A 13,657-nucleotide genomic window follows, 5' to 3' on the forward strand; every position below is an offset into this window, starting at 1 on the left:
CTATTTTCTTGAAAACGTACTGTGATGTTTGACGCAGATGAATTTGCGTTTTTCTTTGCAATCTCTGATCTTCCATTTCTTATTGGTTTGCATGGCGACGCATCTGTGTCCTGATTTATCTACATTTGGCTCCTTTTTCGCCCAATTCTTGTGATAAAACGGACGTTTATCGGACCATCGAAGCTCACCCGATGACTGAAATTACATTTGAATAGAATAAATAAATTATATTTGTAAGAACAAGAAATGCTGTGTAGAGAAGCTCAATGTACAAACGTTCTTAAAAAATAAGTTATCATTGAACTAAACATGAAAATTATACCAAGAATTTGTTAATTTTTCAGCGTACCTCGTAAATTAGAATTAATAAGGTTCTTAGTTCGTTTTTTGATTGAAGGGGGCACTACAGAACACTATAGGACTATATCGATCGAGTTGCAAATTGCCAATTTTTCCGCTTTATGATTGAATATTAAGAACTACAAAAAGCGTAATCACCGTAAATAATATCAGCCTATGATTTTGAATTAAAAGATAAGTTACTAAGAGCCACCAATGGGCGGAAATGTAAAGATTGTGCCTTTTCCCGTGTTTTATCAATCTTATGATTTTATATCCCGAACGCGTGTAGAAGGCAGAGCATGCAAGAAATCTCGTGCAGCATATGATCGCGACGAAAAATTCGGTCCTCTAGTATTGTGTCGTGCGCTCACTTATCAATACGATTTCCAGACCTTCATTCGCTAGACTTTTTGCCAACCGGGACGGTCCCAGAGTTTTTAGCCCATCCAGATTTCAGTCTATCTCTCTCTTCTACTGATTCCATCAGGGAAATTTCATACGAAAAATGCCACCGCCAAAAAAGTGCCACTCGAGGCAGAACGCCCCCCCCCCTTGCTAGGCCACTGATTTCATTTAACTTTTATCACCAACCTCATTTTGAATAATAATAATCAGCTAGGCTAATACCCAAGGCACCAGCTTAGGCCTAAGTCATCAAGCGACTTTTAAAACCATCGGTCAAAACTTGATGAATTTTAATTAAAGGCTATGGAACTTTTCTACTACTCGAGTTTCCTTAAGCAGCCTCATTATTTATGAAAGTGAAAAATTTAATATTAAACTTAGAAATACGGCTTTGTTGGTGTCAGAAAGTCCAATCCAAATTTCTCCGCCAACTTTGGCAGTTAGCAAATTGACGAAAGCTTGCTCGTAGGCATCCAAGATCGACACCAAGTTGCCTCCGTGTTCCTTAGCGCACGTTTCACCCGCTTCGAACCAATCTGCCTCGGTTTCATCCATGTAGTAACAAGTTCCTAAATAGAATTTGAAACCAGGCGGGCAAACGTCACTCGGTTCCAGACCGTCACTTGGAGTGCTCGATTCAACTGTTACGTACAAAAGATAACAGCGTTCAATAGATAATGTAAAAGATAGGTGGAAGACAAACTATTCATGTTTTTTTTTTAAAGTGTACTGAATTGTTTGTGTTGTAGTTTCTGCTTGACATTTTCTAACTTCTTTAAAGACGGATAAAAAAAAGTTTATAAGCGCGTTTTTAAAATCGTTATTATTCTATTTAAAATCTAGAGGAACAAATTTTATATCAGTTCAAAATGTGCATGTATGTGTTTTTTTAGAGCCGACAATTCGTTTACAGACCCAGATTAATCTGACAAATGTAGCCAAACTCTCTAAAGCAATGATCGTCGCTCCATTTTCCAGCTGAAACTTTAGTCGCTAACATGCGAAAGCATCTTTCGTTGTCGCCCTAGATAAGGCGTACAGTGAGATTAAATCATAGGTTTGACAGAAGCACTTTGTCAATGTTACCCCATCCGGTTGCCCAGGCGCAAAATTAGTGTAGTTCGCTTTTCTGTTATCATTCCACTTTACAGAATAATCTTCGTTTCTCTTGTAGTGTTTTTCCAAGCCTATCCACACCGTTTTCCGTAATTCTTTATGTCCCAGATATGCTGTTATAAAATCTACCTCGTGAAATTTGTCATATTTATTCGAAATGCGTTAATGTTTAAATAGAGCAGTTACTTAAATCGTACATTAATTTTTGGAACGAGAAGAAATGTAAGATTCGGGTAACTGCCGAGCTAAATATAGATTAATAAACAAACCTTGTTCTTGTTTAGAATGAATATCTACTAGTTCCGCGTCTATTTCGGAACAGGCCTGTTTAGCTTCATAATTGTCTTTCCCGACCTTCTTAGCATAGATATTGTAACATCGTTTACCTAGAAAATGAATGTATTTTCAGAAATAATTTTTTAAATGGAGACGCTTAAAGTAAATACCAAACTGTTTCCATGAAGATGGACATTCAGCACGTTTAGGATGCTCATCCGCTGACTCTTCCGAATCGTCCGCTTTTACCAAATTCACTTCCAATATCAAAAATATATGTTAAATCGTAGTGACATAAAATGACCGAGGCCCTTTTTTCGAAAATTTTTCCATATTTTTCCGGAAAAAATAATAATAATATTGTTTGCAAATTTAAATAAAGCGGCATTTTCGTCTCATTTTTTCGAATCTGAAGTAAAACTAAACCTTTAGGCTAGTTTAAACTGAATAATAATGTAACACTACTATTGTTTTGTAGTATGTTTACTGATATTAGACATTTTAAATCGATAAAAAGTTAAAAACCTTAAAAGCCATTAAAAAGTAATTTAAGTTTCAATTTTTTAATTTTCCGATTTGCGGAAAATTTTCTGGAAATTTTTCCGCAGTTAATTTTTCCGGAAAATTAACAACACTATTAATTCGTGGAATGTATATAAAACCTAATATTTATCCTCGTAATTATCAAGGTACAATGGGGCGTGGCACCCTCGATAAATAATTTGTTCCCGTTCTATGATGCCAAAGCATAGCACAACCAGGAAACAATATATGTAGTAGACACTTCGAATGTCTATAAGGATCCATTGCCACCATTCTCCGTAAGCGGCTCAACAAACGGCCGGGGCTCAAATTTCGTCGATTGTAAGACGTCACGCGTTTTTTTTTTAAATTCATTGGCTGGCAGCTAAAAAGATGTGCCGCGGAAAATAGACTTTGCTGAAAATCTTAGTGCTCTATTCCAGAAGTAATTCAAAATAAAACTATTTTCCAACATCGTCTCGTGTTAATTCTAAGTCTACTATAAGACACTGGAGTGACCAAGATTAGACGAAACACCATTACTTGAGTCTTGAACATGAATAAGACGACTTACCTGTAAGTTTTTTTATAATTCGAATTATACATGTAACGTTTTTGTTTATTGCTTACACAGGGAATTTTTCTCAAAAACTACAAGAGTTAGAGTTAGGGTTTTAAACCAATTGTATTTTAATATAACTAAATAAACTTTCAGTCTTAAATTCCAAGTCGTTTAATATGGTAGCGAGCTATTTTTACCATTGAACCTGAAAGTTTATAAGTTCCTTCGGTTAGGCTCAGCTAAGCCTATCGCCGATTTAATATGGTGGATGGTTATGATATGCAGGAAGATATAAATTATTTTATACCAATGAATGGCTTCAAGAAACTAAATGATGGAAATGGCAACCAATGGAAATTTGATATGAAGATATTATTATTTATTGGATTATTGCATATAGTAGATGGAACAGAAACTCCTCCATTAGCAGCAGCTAAGCCTGAAGAGAAAGAACGCTATAATCATCGGGAGCCAAAATCATTATCGAGGATTGTGTAAGTGGTAGATTATTACCATAGTGGCATCTGACACTTGGAAATTATTATACCATCAACACGAACCCCAGTCAAGAGTCCGAAGATCAGCATTGAGGGGATAATTTTTAAGTGATAAATTCACCCAAATCATTGATGTATTTGGGTTTCAAGAAATGGGCTGAACGACAAATGTAAAGAAATTGCGAACTGAAAATTGTTTGGAGCCAGTTGGAAAAGTCATGCAAAGAAGATGGTATAGAGCTCCAACGTATAAATACTTACACACCCCAAATGAACAGAACAGCTGAAGACAGAGTCCACACATAATTAAATGACCGAGGATTACCTCAAAAGATGTGGGCTTAAGCACATTTGTCTATTTAAACAATCGTATTCCACATTCCAAGATAGTAGATGTAGTACCGGAGGATAGATGAAATAGCATAAAACTGTACGCAGAACATCTTAAGCGTTATGGTTGCTTAGCATTTTCCAATTTGCATAAGCCGCAAAGAAGAAACTAAGAAAGCCGAGCGAAGGCCGGAGTAATGATTGGTTACGCAACAGCTACGAGGGGATATAGAATAGGGTTTCCAAAGGAAGATCAAATTTAAGAGACAAAACATGTTAAATGTGATAAGTCCAAACAAGGACTATGGGAATTGGAAAAACCACGAGAAGAGTCAATTGATTACGTTTATGTGTAATATGAATCCTTGAATGAGTTTACTCCTTATGACGCCGAATCCGAATATAAATGTGCTGTAGAATCTGAGAAGGAAGTAATTCATCTGAAGGAACAGAAGATCAAGTGCAAGAACTTTTAAATGCACAGATGACTGATCTACCCCGAGAAACAAGCCACAAAAGGTGAACGATGGGGAAGAAAGGCTAAGACCAGATAATCTGTACAGTCTAAAGGGCGTAAAGATGTATACTATTATGATGGGAGTTCAACTGCAAGGATCTGATTTGCAAATGAGATGGAAGAAAGGGTGAAGAGTGCGACCTAACACAATTAAACTTTAAGGAAGAAAATAATAATAATAATAAACAGCTAGGCTAATACCCAAGGCACCACCTTAGGCCCAAGTCATCTAGCGAGTTTTAATTCCTCAAACAGGTGGCCGAAGCAAATTGCTCAGAAGTGCCACGTTTATATGACGAGGTGGTGAATGGAGATGATGCCAAAGAATGTCACGAAGCAATAATATAATAGTAAAATATGGTCAAAGAAAAAGAGATTTAGACTTTTAGGAAATTGTACCAAGGCCTCCTACGAAAAAGGTTCACGGAATCAAGTGGGTAAATGCTATTTAAACAAAGGCAATAGGTGAGATTGCAAGATATTAAGCAAAAATTGTAGCACTAGGTTATAATTTGACATACGCTCCTCTTGTCAAGTTTGCCTTTCCTGGACGTAAAAGGTGCCTGGATGAAAATATTTACTGTAATGTATCGTCCACTTGTGGCTAGAGACCAGTTGGGTCGGCTATTTTTTAGGCCCGACCCGAAAATAAATAAAATAAATTTTGTTCTATCTGACCCGATCCGAAAAAAATCAAAATAAATTTTACCCACCCAGAAAAAACTAGTAAATGCTAACAATTTTTCCACGGCCCTTAATCAGCTAGACATCACTTTCGCTTTATCAATTTGTTAGAAAAATATTTATCTTCAATTTTAAATTAACAATTCAATAGTTTAGTTTGGAAAAACTGTGAAATACAACAAATTGTTTATTTTAGTAGGGGAATTTTATGGGAAGTTTCCGTGCCGGTAATTGGCTAAAACCCCGGCGGTTGGATGGAAACAGTTGAATGTGGGGTGGCGGAGTGGTTAGCACTTTCGCCTCGCAGCAAGAGGAGCCGGGTTCGATCCCAGATTGTGGCACTGGGTGAAAAATCGGAACAACTCCTTCCGCGTTGAGTTTGCAAGTTCTCTCCCCACTGGTTTAAGGAGTTTCCCCCGAGTTCTTCGGTTTCCCCTTCCATAAAAACTAGTCGAGGTTAACGGTAATAGTTAGTGTAGGAAGCTGTTGGCTCGATCGCGTGGCATGCAGGGCTTGCCACCACCCTCCTACGCATTGTAACCCGGCCACCTGAATTAATGGCTTCAAAAATCGCTTGGTGCCTTGGGTATTAACCTAGCTGATTATTAAGTAAAACAAAATAAGCAATCTCTGTATTATGATCGAGGGGTAAGTCACTCTAGGATGACCTGTACACCGAGTTCGCGTACTTAGTACTGATAAAGCTTGGATTAATAATATGTTACTGGATATTGCACTACAGCCTTCACTAAGGCATTTAAGGGCGTCTCTCAATAGTCGCCTGTTAAAGCGCGGGCGGGATAGCATTGCCAGGGGAAACGGTGTGACAAACTCTTTGGCGCAGGCGCGGGATTTCGAAAATAACGGTTTGAAATTTCGTTGGCGTAAATAATAAAAGGATATTTCCCGAGTGTAGAACAAAAAGAGGTTTCTTACCAGAAGAATAATAGAATTGGAAGCATTTCTTTTGGAGCTGGGATTGTTCTCTGTCTTCGCGTTTGGGATTCCCAATACCTCATAAGTGTCCTAACAATTCATTATAGTTAACACGTGGCAGACTCTCTGCCTATACCGTAAAGCACGTTGTAAAGCCTGTATCACCAAAACAATGTTTCGGCGCTAGATAGCGCTGAGTGTTAACGGCGAATTTTGAGATACGCCTAAAAATTGTAGTGCAATATCCAGTAACATATTATTATTAACCCAAGGTTAAAGGTACGGATTTTAACGAACTCTTATTAGCACAGTCAGAGGTACGACAGTGTACACCGAGTTCGCGGACTGACCAACCCCTCGATTACGATGTCCAACGAATCAGACGTTCTTGAAAAGGGTTCGGGTAAGGTCAGGCTAAAAAATCCTGACTCGTCTTGACTTGTGGTTGTTTACGTTTCTCAATTAGAAGAACAGACACGCGCTTGTCGCGATGGCAAACGTCCGAAGTCATTCTTTAGTTTTTCATTTCTCATATTATTCATTTGTAAAGTGTAATGAATATGTTTAATAATAACTCATAGTTAATTATATCAAGTTATCTTAATCACAATTATACATAAAATTTACGTTAAATGACTTTCTGGTTTTACTCAAATTGGACTTAGAAAGGCCCTTTAAAACATTGTGGTCCTCAATGGTATTCCGAATAAGATGCAACATGGTTAAAAAAAAGGGATATGCTCAGATACCTGGATACCATTGTTAATACGGATTAGGAATGAGAGCATGATTAATCTTGTAAGTTGATGACATATTTATGATGAGAAAGACTAAGGAGATAATGAAGATATTATTAACAGAGCTTCAAGCTATGTTTCATATAAGTGATTTGGTTAAACTAAAACAATTTTTAAGTGTTAAGTTTGAATTTCCAGGCCCAGCGAAAGTAATTATACATCAGGGGCAATATATAATTTAAAACTAATAAAATTTTCAATATATAGTGAAAATCAAGAAATAATTCAACATTGCAACCCAAATGAAGAAGATGGAGCGTCCTCTAGCAGTTGGAACAGTATTTTTACAGGCTTACAATTTTAAAGTTTTTATTGCCGTAGTTCAAACTACACTCTTTTTGAACAGAGCGGCTCCTTGTGGAGCTCAGAAGTGCAAAATTAAAATACAAGAATAAATATATACAAATTCGAACTATTTTAAAATGGAAATATACTTGAAAGAAAAACCCAATGGAACAAAATCATATTATCAAAGTAAGATGGTGGTAACAAGAATAACCAAGAGCAGTTCACATACCGCAAGTTGATAGGGATATGGTTATATCTGTCAGATCGTACCAGACCTGATATAACATTTACAGTGTCATACCTTGGACGGTTTTCAGCATCCCCCACTAAGCAACGTTGGAACTATTTACACTCAGTTCTTCCCTATGTAATAGACATCAGTGACTGCTATTGATAATCACAGGACAAGCCGAATCCAATTAGTGGGTTTGGATGACAGAAAAGCTACTGTACATGCGGTTTTATCATCAACTTCGGTAACAACCAGATTATGAAGAGATCAATTTAACAATCATGAGTAGCACTATCAACAATTGTGTCTAAGACTCAGAGTACATTGTTCTGGCAGAAATTGCTAAAGAAATTGCTTGTATTGAACGCTTTATGTGTGAAATCTATACAGTATGTGATACGGGTGAATTAACTTTACGTGTAACTGAATTGAACTGAGATAACCAAGTGTCCTTTTATTTTTATCACAGCCCTTTTCATAATAATCGTACGGTTTCATTATGTTAGAGACTGTATTAGAAATAATTTCTTCCATCTTAAATTCATTAGGACAGATGCTAGTATAGTGGACTTATTTATAAAATTACTAGCTAATATGAAATTTATTGAAATTTACATTGTCATTAAGAAACGCTAAAGTAAGACTTTGACTATATTTCACATATAATAAAATAAGGCTTAGGAGGTTTGCAAGTTCAATATGCGTAGTTGATGATTAATGAAATTAAAATCGACTTCGTTATATTTGCATATTTAATAAAATATTTATTGTAAATATCATAAATATTTTATTAAATATGCAAATCATAAATATTTTATTAAATATGCAAATATAACGAAGTCATTTTTAATTTCATTAATCATATAATAAAATATCTTAGTCAGGGTCATAGACTGATATTTACAAAATACAGCAGAAAAATAGAAACAAAGGGGTTTAAGTTCGACCCTAGTTCGCATTCCTGGTTTTTTTGGGGGGGTTTAAAGGGTTGTTTGCTCTCTAGTCAAACTAACACTCTCTCCCCCACTCTCACTCATGATTATTTTATAGTCAGTTTTTAGTTTCATTAATAAATGACTTGTATTTAAAACAAGTAAACAAATAAACTTTCTGTCTTTAATTTCAAGTAATTTACTAGATTTTTTACCGAATTAAATATTACAAGCGAATTTTCTCGATTATTCAGAATCGCACTTTATTCTTCGTCAACTTCATTATTTAGATAAGAAAAAGTAGATAACTCACCTCCAATTAAAATTACAAGACATGTTAATTGTAAAGTTTCCCGCATATTGAAATTAAATTGGACACGTTGGAGTTCAGTTAATTTTGTACTATATAAAAATATTACCTTGACATTATATTTCCGCGTTTATTTAAAAATAATGTGGAAAGTTGGAACTGCGACTTCGCAATTTTAGTTCCTCAATTTATACTAGCACGCAAATGACGATAAAATTCGATGTACTTCTGTTTAAATATTTAGAAAAGAAATGAAGGTCTTCATTTCGTAAATTTATTAAAGTATGTTACTACAGGAAACCTTTTCCAATTTTATCAGTTATAATAAAAAGTTTTGAACAGGGCTAGAAGGAAAACTGTTCCGCTATTTTAAAATAATCATTGTTACGTACTGACTAGAGCTCTATGAGCCCTAATCAGTGGGAAACAAGGAACAAAATTTTTGGTCTAGAGATAAACGGTTTTATCAGATTTTTTCAATTCAATAAAGTAATTATGTTTAGTCCAATTGAACTTGTTGAATTTCCATAATCAAAACACATTTAAGTTGGCCAAAAACATTTTACAAGCTTCCCGTAAAATCCCTGATATCATGCGAGTGAGTGAGATCTTTGAGCAACGACATCCAGATAGAAGACCATCCATAACTACTGTAAGGCGAGCTGTAAATGATTTCACCAGTATGGTAACGTACAACCTCTATTTCGTGGGCCTGGTCAGCGGGATAGGGACTTTGAAAACACCGTTTTAGCCTATTTTGCCGCATACCCACGTAGTAGTTGTGTCGCGGCGAGTAAGGATTTGGCTTGTATTAAAACTCGCATTTGGGTTATTTTACATAGGCATAAGTACCATCCTTACAGAGCAACGCTTCACCACGGTTTACGAGATGGAGACGCTCAACAACGGCGGGAGTTTTGCAACTGGCTGCTAAATTCCGTGCACGATGACCCACAATTCCTCCGCAACATGCTATTCTCGGATGAATCCTCGTTTGCAAGAGATGGCCCTTACAATCACCAAAATAATCATGATTGGAAAGTCACAAATCCACACTGGGGATATGAACACCGTCACCAATTTCAATTTGGGCGCTTGAATGTTTGGATTGGTCTTGTTGGAAACCGGTTAATTGGTCCAGTATTCTTACCGCAAAATCTAAATGGCCAGAGTTATTTAGATTTCTTGAGAAATGAGCTAGAACAACAACTTGACGAACTGCCGTTGGCGCAACGAGCAAGACTGTGGTTTCAGCAAGACGGTGCCCGGCCTCATTACCACAGAGCCGTGAGAGATTACCTAAACAACTAATTTCCTTAACGATGGATAGGGAGAAACGGTCCCGTACACTGGCCAGCAAGGTCACCCGATCTGACTCCGTTGGATTTCTTTCTTTGGGGCTTTGTCAAGGACAAGGACCGTGTACGCCACTCCGGTTGAGACCATTGAAGAGCTGCGTCAATGAATTGTAAGCGCTTGGCGGGAAGTAATCCCGGAAATGATTCAAGCCCCCTTCGACAATATGATTGTTCGCGCCCAAGCTTGCATCGCAGCCGAAGGTAGTATTTTCGAAACGTACTTATAAATTTTGTTTGTAAGTAGATAAATAAAATGTCTCTTTGTTTTTTTCAAAAAATTCACATTTTTCATCCTACGAAATTAAATCGTGTACTACCTTCTTCGCCATTGTCTCCTTGATTTTTTAGCGGTGTCTATTGCATTAAATACCAGATTAACAAATATCTGACTTTCATAAAGTTACACTACTCTCCCAATGGAATTCAAAAAAGTTATTTTAGCTTGCCCAACTTGTCACTTTTTCAAGTCGTATTTGGTCAGTGAAAAAAACGTCTACGTTTTTCGTGTCAACGCTATTTTTACGTTATGGTGACGCTCTACAATTTTCTTATAGCACCTAGCGGTTAAAATTTAAATTTTCAAAAAACGTGAAAATATTTTTCGATTTAGATTCAATTTTGATGTAACGTGTCCCCCGGCACGTATAATGTACAGTACAAATTTCAACTTTCTAGAAAACATAGTTTTTGAAAAAAATTACTTTTTCGAGCAAAAAAACATCCTGTATAAGTAGAGTTAAAAACGTGCATAAAAATACAATAATGGTTAAAAACAAGATAGGTTTAAAAAATTCATTGCGTCATAAACCAACATGCACATTTCTCATGAATGATGAATAGATACGAATTGTTAAGTCTAACATAATTTCCATACTTTTAATACAGCAACCTCTTCCTAACCCGACAATATCACAAAATACTTCATTATTTTGGCAAAAAAAACCCCGAGCTGATTGGATATATGCATGAAAAGAAATGATACGATTGGGATATTGTAAATTTAAATAGTTTCTGAACTCTACAGTGTAATATATCAAAGCTGTATCATCATTCACACTATTTAGAGATTTTGAGGTTTCCCAACAAGTTCCTAAATCACAGACAGGAATTCTTTTTGAGTTCACGAAAATAAGTTCAGGTTTTATAACGTTATAAACTGTGAGCGACCCAGACCAACATCAAGTTTAATTATCGGCTCTTGTATTTTAACCCATCCAGGGCTAGGTATTTATTGAACAAAAAAAATCCAAAAGGCGGTCATGACGACTACACAGTGGCGTAAATAGCGCCCCCACAGACCCCGCGGCGCGGGTTGGGGGGCAAGAACTAGGGGCCCCCAAACGTTTATGATTAAAATCGGTGCTATTTAAAAAGGCCCCGACTTGTTTTTCGCGGGGGGGGGGGGGGGCGGAGTTCCTGCTTACGCTATTGCGACCACACCTGCATAGATTCAACTCTATGGCACCCAAACTGCAAATACGTTCACCAGTTTGGTTGGTAGGTGCGCCACGACATGAGAAAATGTTTGTACGAAAATTAAGATATTTAATAAACTTGTTCGTGTCATTCATAGGCATGGAACTTCCTAACATCACTTACTTTACCCCCCCCCCCCCTGGGTGTCTTATTCCAACGGCTGTGCGCGAAGTAGAGACTGACCGTACCATTACTGTGCCTTTCGGATGGTTGGATGGCTTGCGTCTGAGGTGTGACAGTCAGCAGTAGGGTTCGTTGCTGCCCATGGCTATTAGTCACCTGTTCGTTCTGTGGGCGCTTGCGCAAGGCATTTTGATGAGCCTACCGTTGATATTGGATAATCCGATATCGTAGGTGCACCGGTATATCAACATCTAACCAACACACTTGTGAAAAATTAAAACCTAGGATAACAGATGAATCAATCCAAATAATCCTAGATATATATCCAGAAAGAGTTTGTCGACCCAACAGTATTTAAAGATATCCGAAAAGCTGGTAAACGTGGTAGACCAGTCAATGCTATCAGCGTAACTTTCGCTAAATAAAATAAAGAATTACAAATATTTTCTAAATATCGAAATAAGTAAGTACTTATGTCAACTTGAAAGCCTCAACCGGTGAACCTTTAAGTTGTTCACGAAGCTTTTGATTGTACCCAATGAGCAAATCCCTTAACCATTGCACAAAAAAGTGTTTGTTTGGGTGCTTTCAAAGTTTTTTTCACAATGTAATTTCTATTTTTTGCAGCATAAAAATAAATCTTTTTAAAAGCAGTTTATCAAAAATTGGCTTCTGTGACAAACTGTTTCTTATCTTAGGTACACGTTTTTTATTTTATATGCGCTATTATAGTACTGAAAATGTCCCTTAATGCTATATAACTCAAAGTTTATTAATTGAATCGATGTTTTCCTGATTCAATGCTTGGTAGTTTCCCTTCGTGACATATATTAGATGAAAGCGTTTGTTTTTATGAGTATTTGACACCACCAATTAAATTTACTCTCGTTCAATTTTTAACGCGTTAATTTTCAAAATATTTGCAGGATATCAGCATATTTCGAGACGCAACAACTAAAACGATTGATTAAAGAATTTCAAGAGAAAGCGGATCATTGTATCGACAACGGAAATCATGACATGGAAAGCATTGTCATTAACCTCGAAAAGGTGTTGCTCTGTTTCCAACTTTACATCGTCGGTATCAGTGTCTCTATCATTGTATTACTTTTCGAAATTTATTACCTGCGCAAAATGTATCGAAGGAAAAAGATTTACGCTGAAGAAATTCCACCACCAGAAATAATCCAGAATGAAACGGATACCAAAAAGGTGGTCAAAATTTCTCTACAGTCGGAGACGCCTAAGCCAACAGCGTAATAAAAGTCTTCTAATAGATGGAAAAAAATCTATTAATAATATACGCGAATAAGTAGATTAGCCCATAATGAAAAGAGAAAAAATAGCTAAACCCAAAAAAAATTGAAGTAATTAAATAACTTACAAATAACTCGTACCAATAGGTCTTCGAGCAAACAAAAAGACGCGAATCTCGGATCAAATAGATCTTCGAGTGAAAAACTACATAAAAACTAAATAAAATAGGCTATTTTATTTAGTTTTTATATAGTTTTATATAGTACACGTTATTTGTAAGTTTTTTAATTACTTCAAATTTGTTTGGGGTTTAGCTATTTTTCCCTTTTCATTATGGACTAATCTACTTATTCGCATATATTACCATCCTTTGCACAGTCCATAGGTGGTTTCTTCTAACTTTACTAATAATATATACAAGAGCTTATAGCAAGCTAATTTTGTACATTAAAAGATGTTATGCGTGAAATATGTAGATTAAATTATTAAACAAATGTATTTCCTTTAATTAAGTTTTTATACGTTCTGAAGTTAGGTAACACGCCTCTACGGCGCTATAGTTAAAAACATATCCGTAGTCGAGAGAATAAATATGCAGGTGAGTTTGAGGTGAATATGATCAGCTACTGGAGGAAAGTGGAAATGGTTTACACGAAATCATCATTTCTAACCGAAGACGTGGTTAACTTATGACAAA

The 13,657-nt window shown here is 36.2% G+C and overlaps 1 protein-coding gene across 1 annotated transcript; it reads right to left on the reverse strand.

Moving 5' to 3' along the window:
- Positions 1-8,795, reverse strand: LOC149933491 (macrophage mannose receptor 1-like). Its single transcript, XM_090157302.1, has 7 exons — positions 8,750-8,795; positions 2,310-2,396; positions 2,133-2,249; positions 1,834-1,988; positions 1,663-1,771; positions 1,135-1,388; positions 1-195 (listed from the first exon to the last, which is right to left on the reverse strand). The coding sequence occupies exons 1-7, from the start codon at positions 8,793-8,795 to the stop codon at positions 1-3; spliced, it is 963 nt and encodes a 320-aa protein (XP_090013428.1).
- Between the last annotated feature and the right edge of the window lie 4,862 nt (positions 8,796-13,657).

Source organism: Leiobunum rupestre, chromosome 8, assembly GCF_980474605.1.
Source record: "Leiobunum rupestre chromosome 8, qqLeiRupe1.1.hap1, whole genome shotgun sequence".
NCBI lineage: Eukaryota > Metazoa > Arthropoda > Arachnida > Opiliones > Sclerosomatidae > Leiobunum > Leiobunum rupestre.

Excerpts from the sequence above, each read along its gene's own strand:
- LOC149933491 (XM_090157302.1), bottom strand. The coding sequence starts at position 8,795 with ATGCGGGAAACTTTACAATTAACATGTCTTGTAATTTTAATTGGAG. Across the intron at positions 2,397-8,749 it reads TCTTGTAATTTTAATTGGAG|TGAATTTGGTAAAAGCGGAC; the intron begins GTGAGTTATCTA and ends TGATATTGGAAG. Across the intron at positions 1,389-1,662 it reads CATTTGTCAGATTAATCTGG|TTGAATCGAGCACTCCAAGT; the intron begins GTCTGTAAACGA and ends TGTACGTAACAG.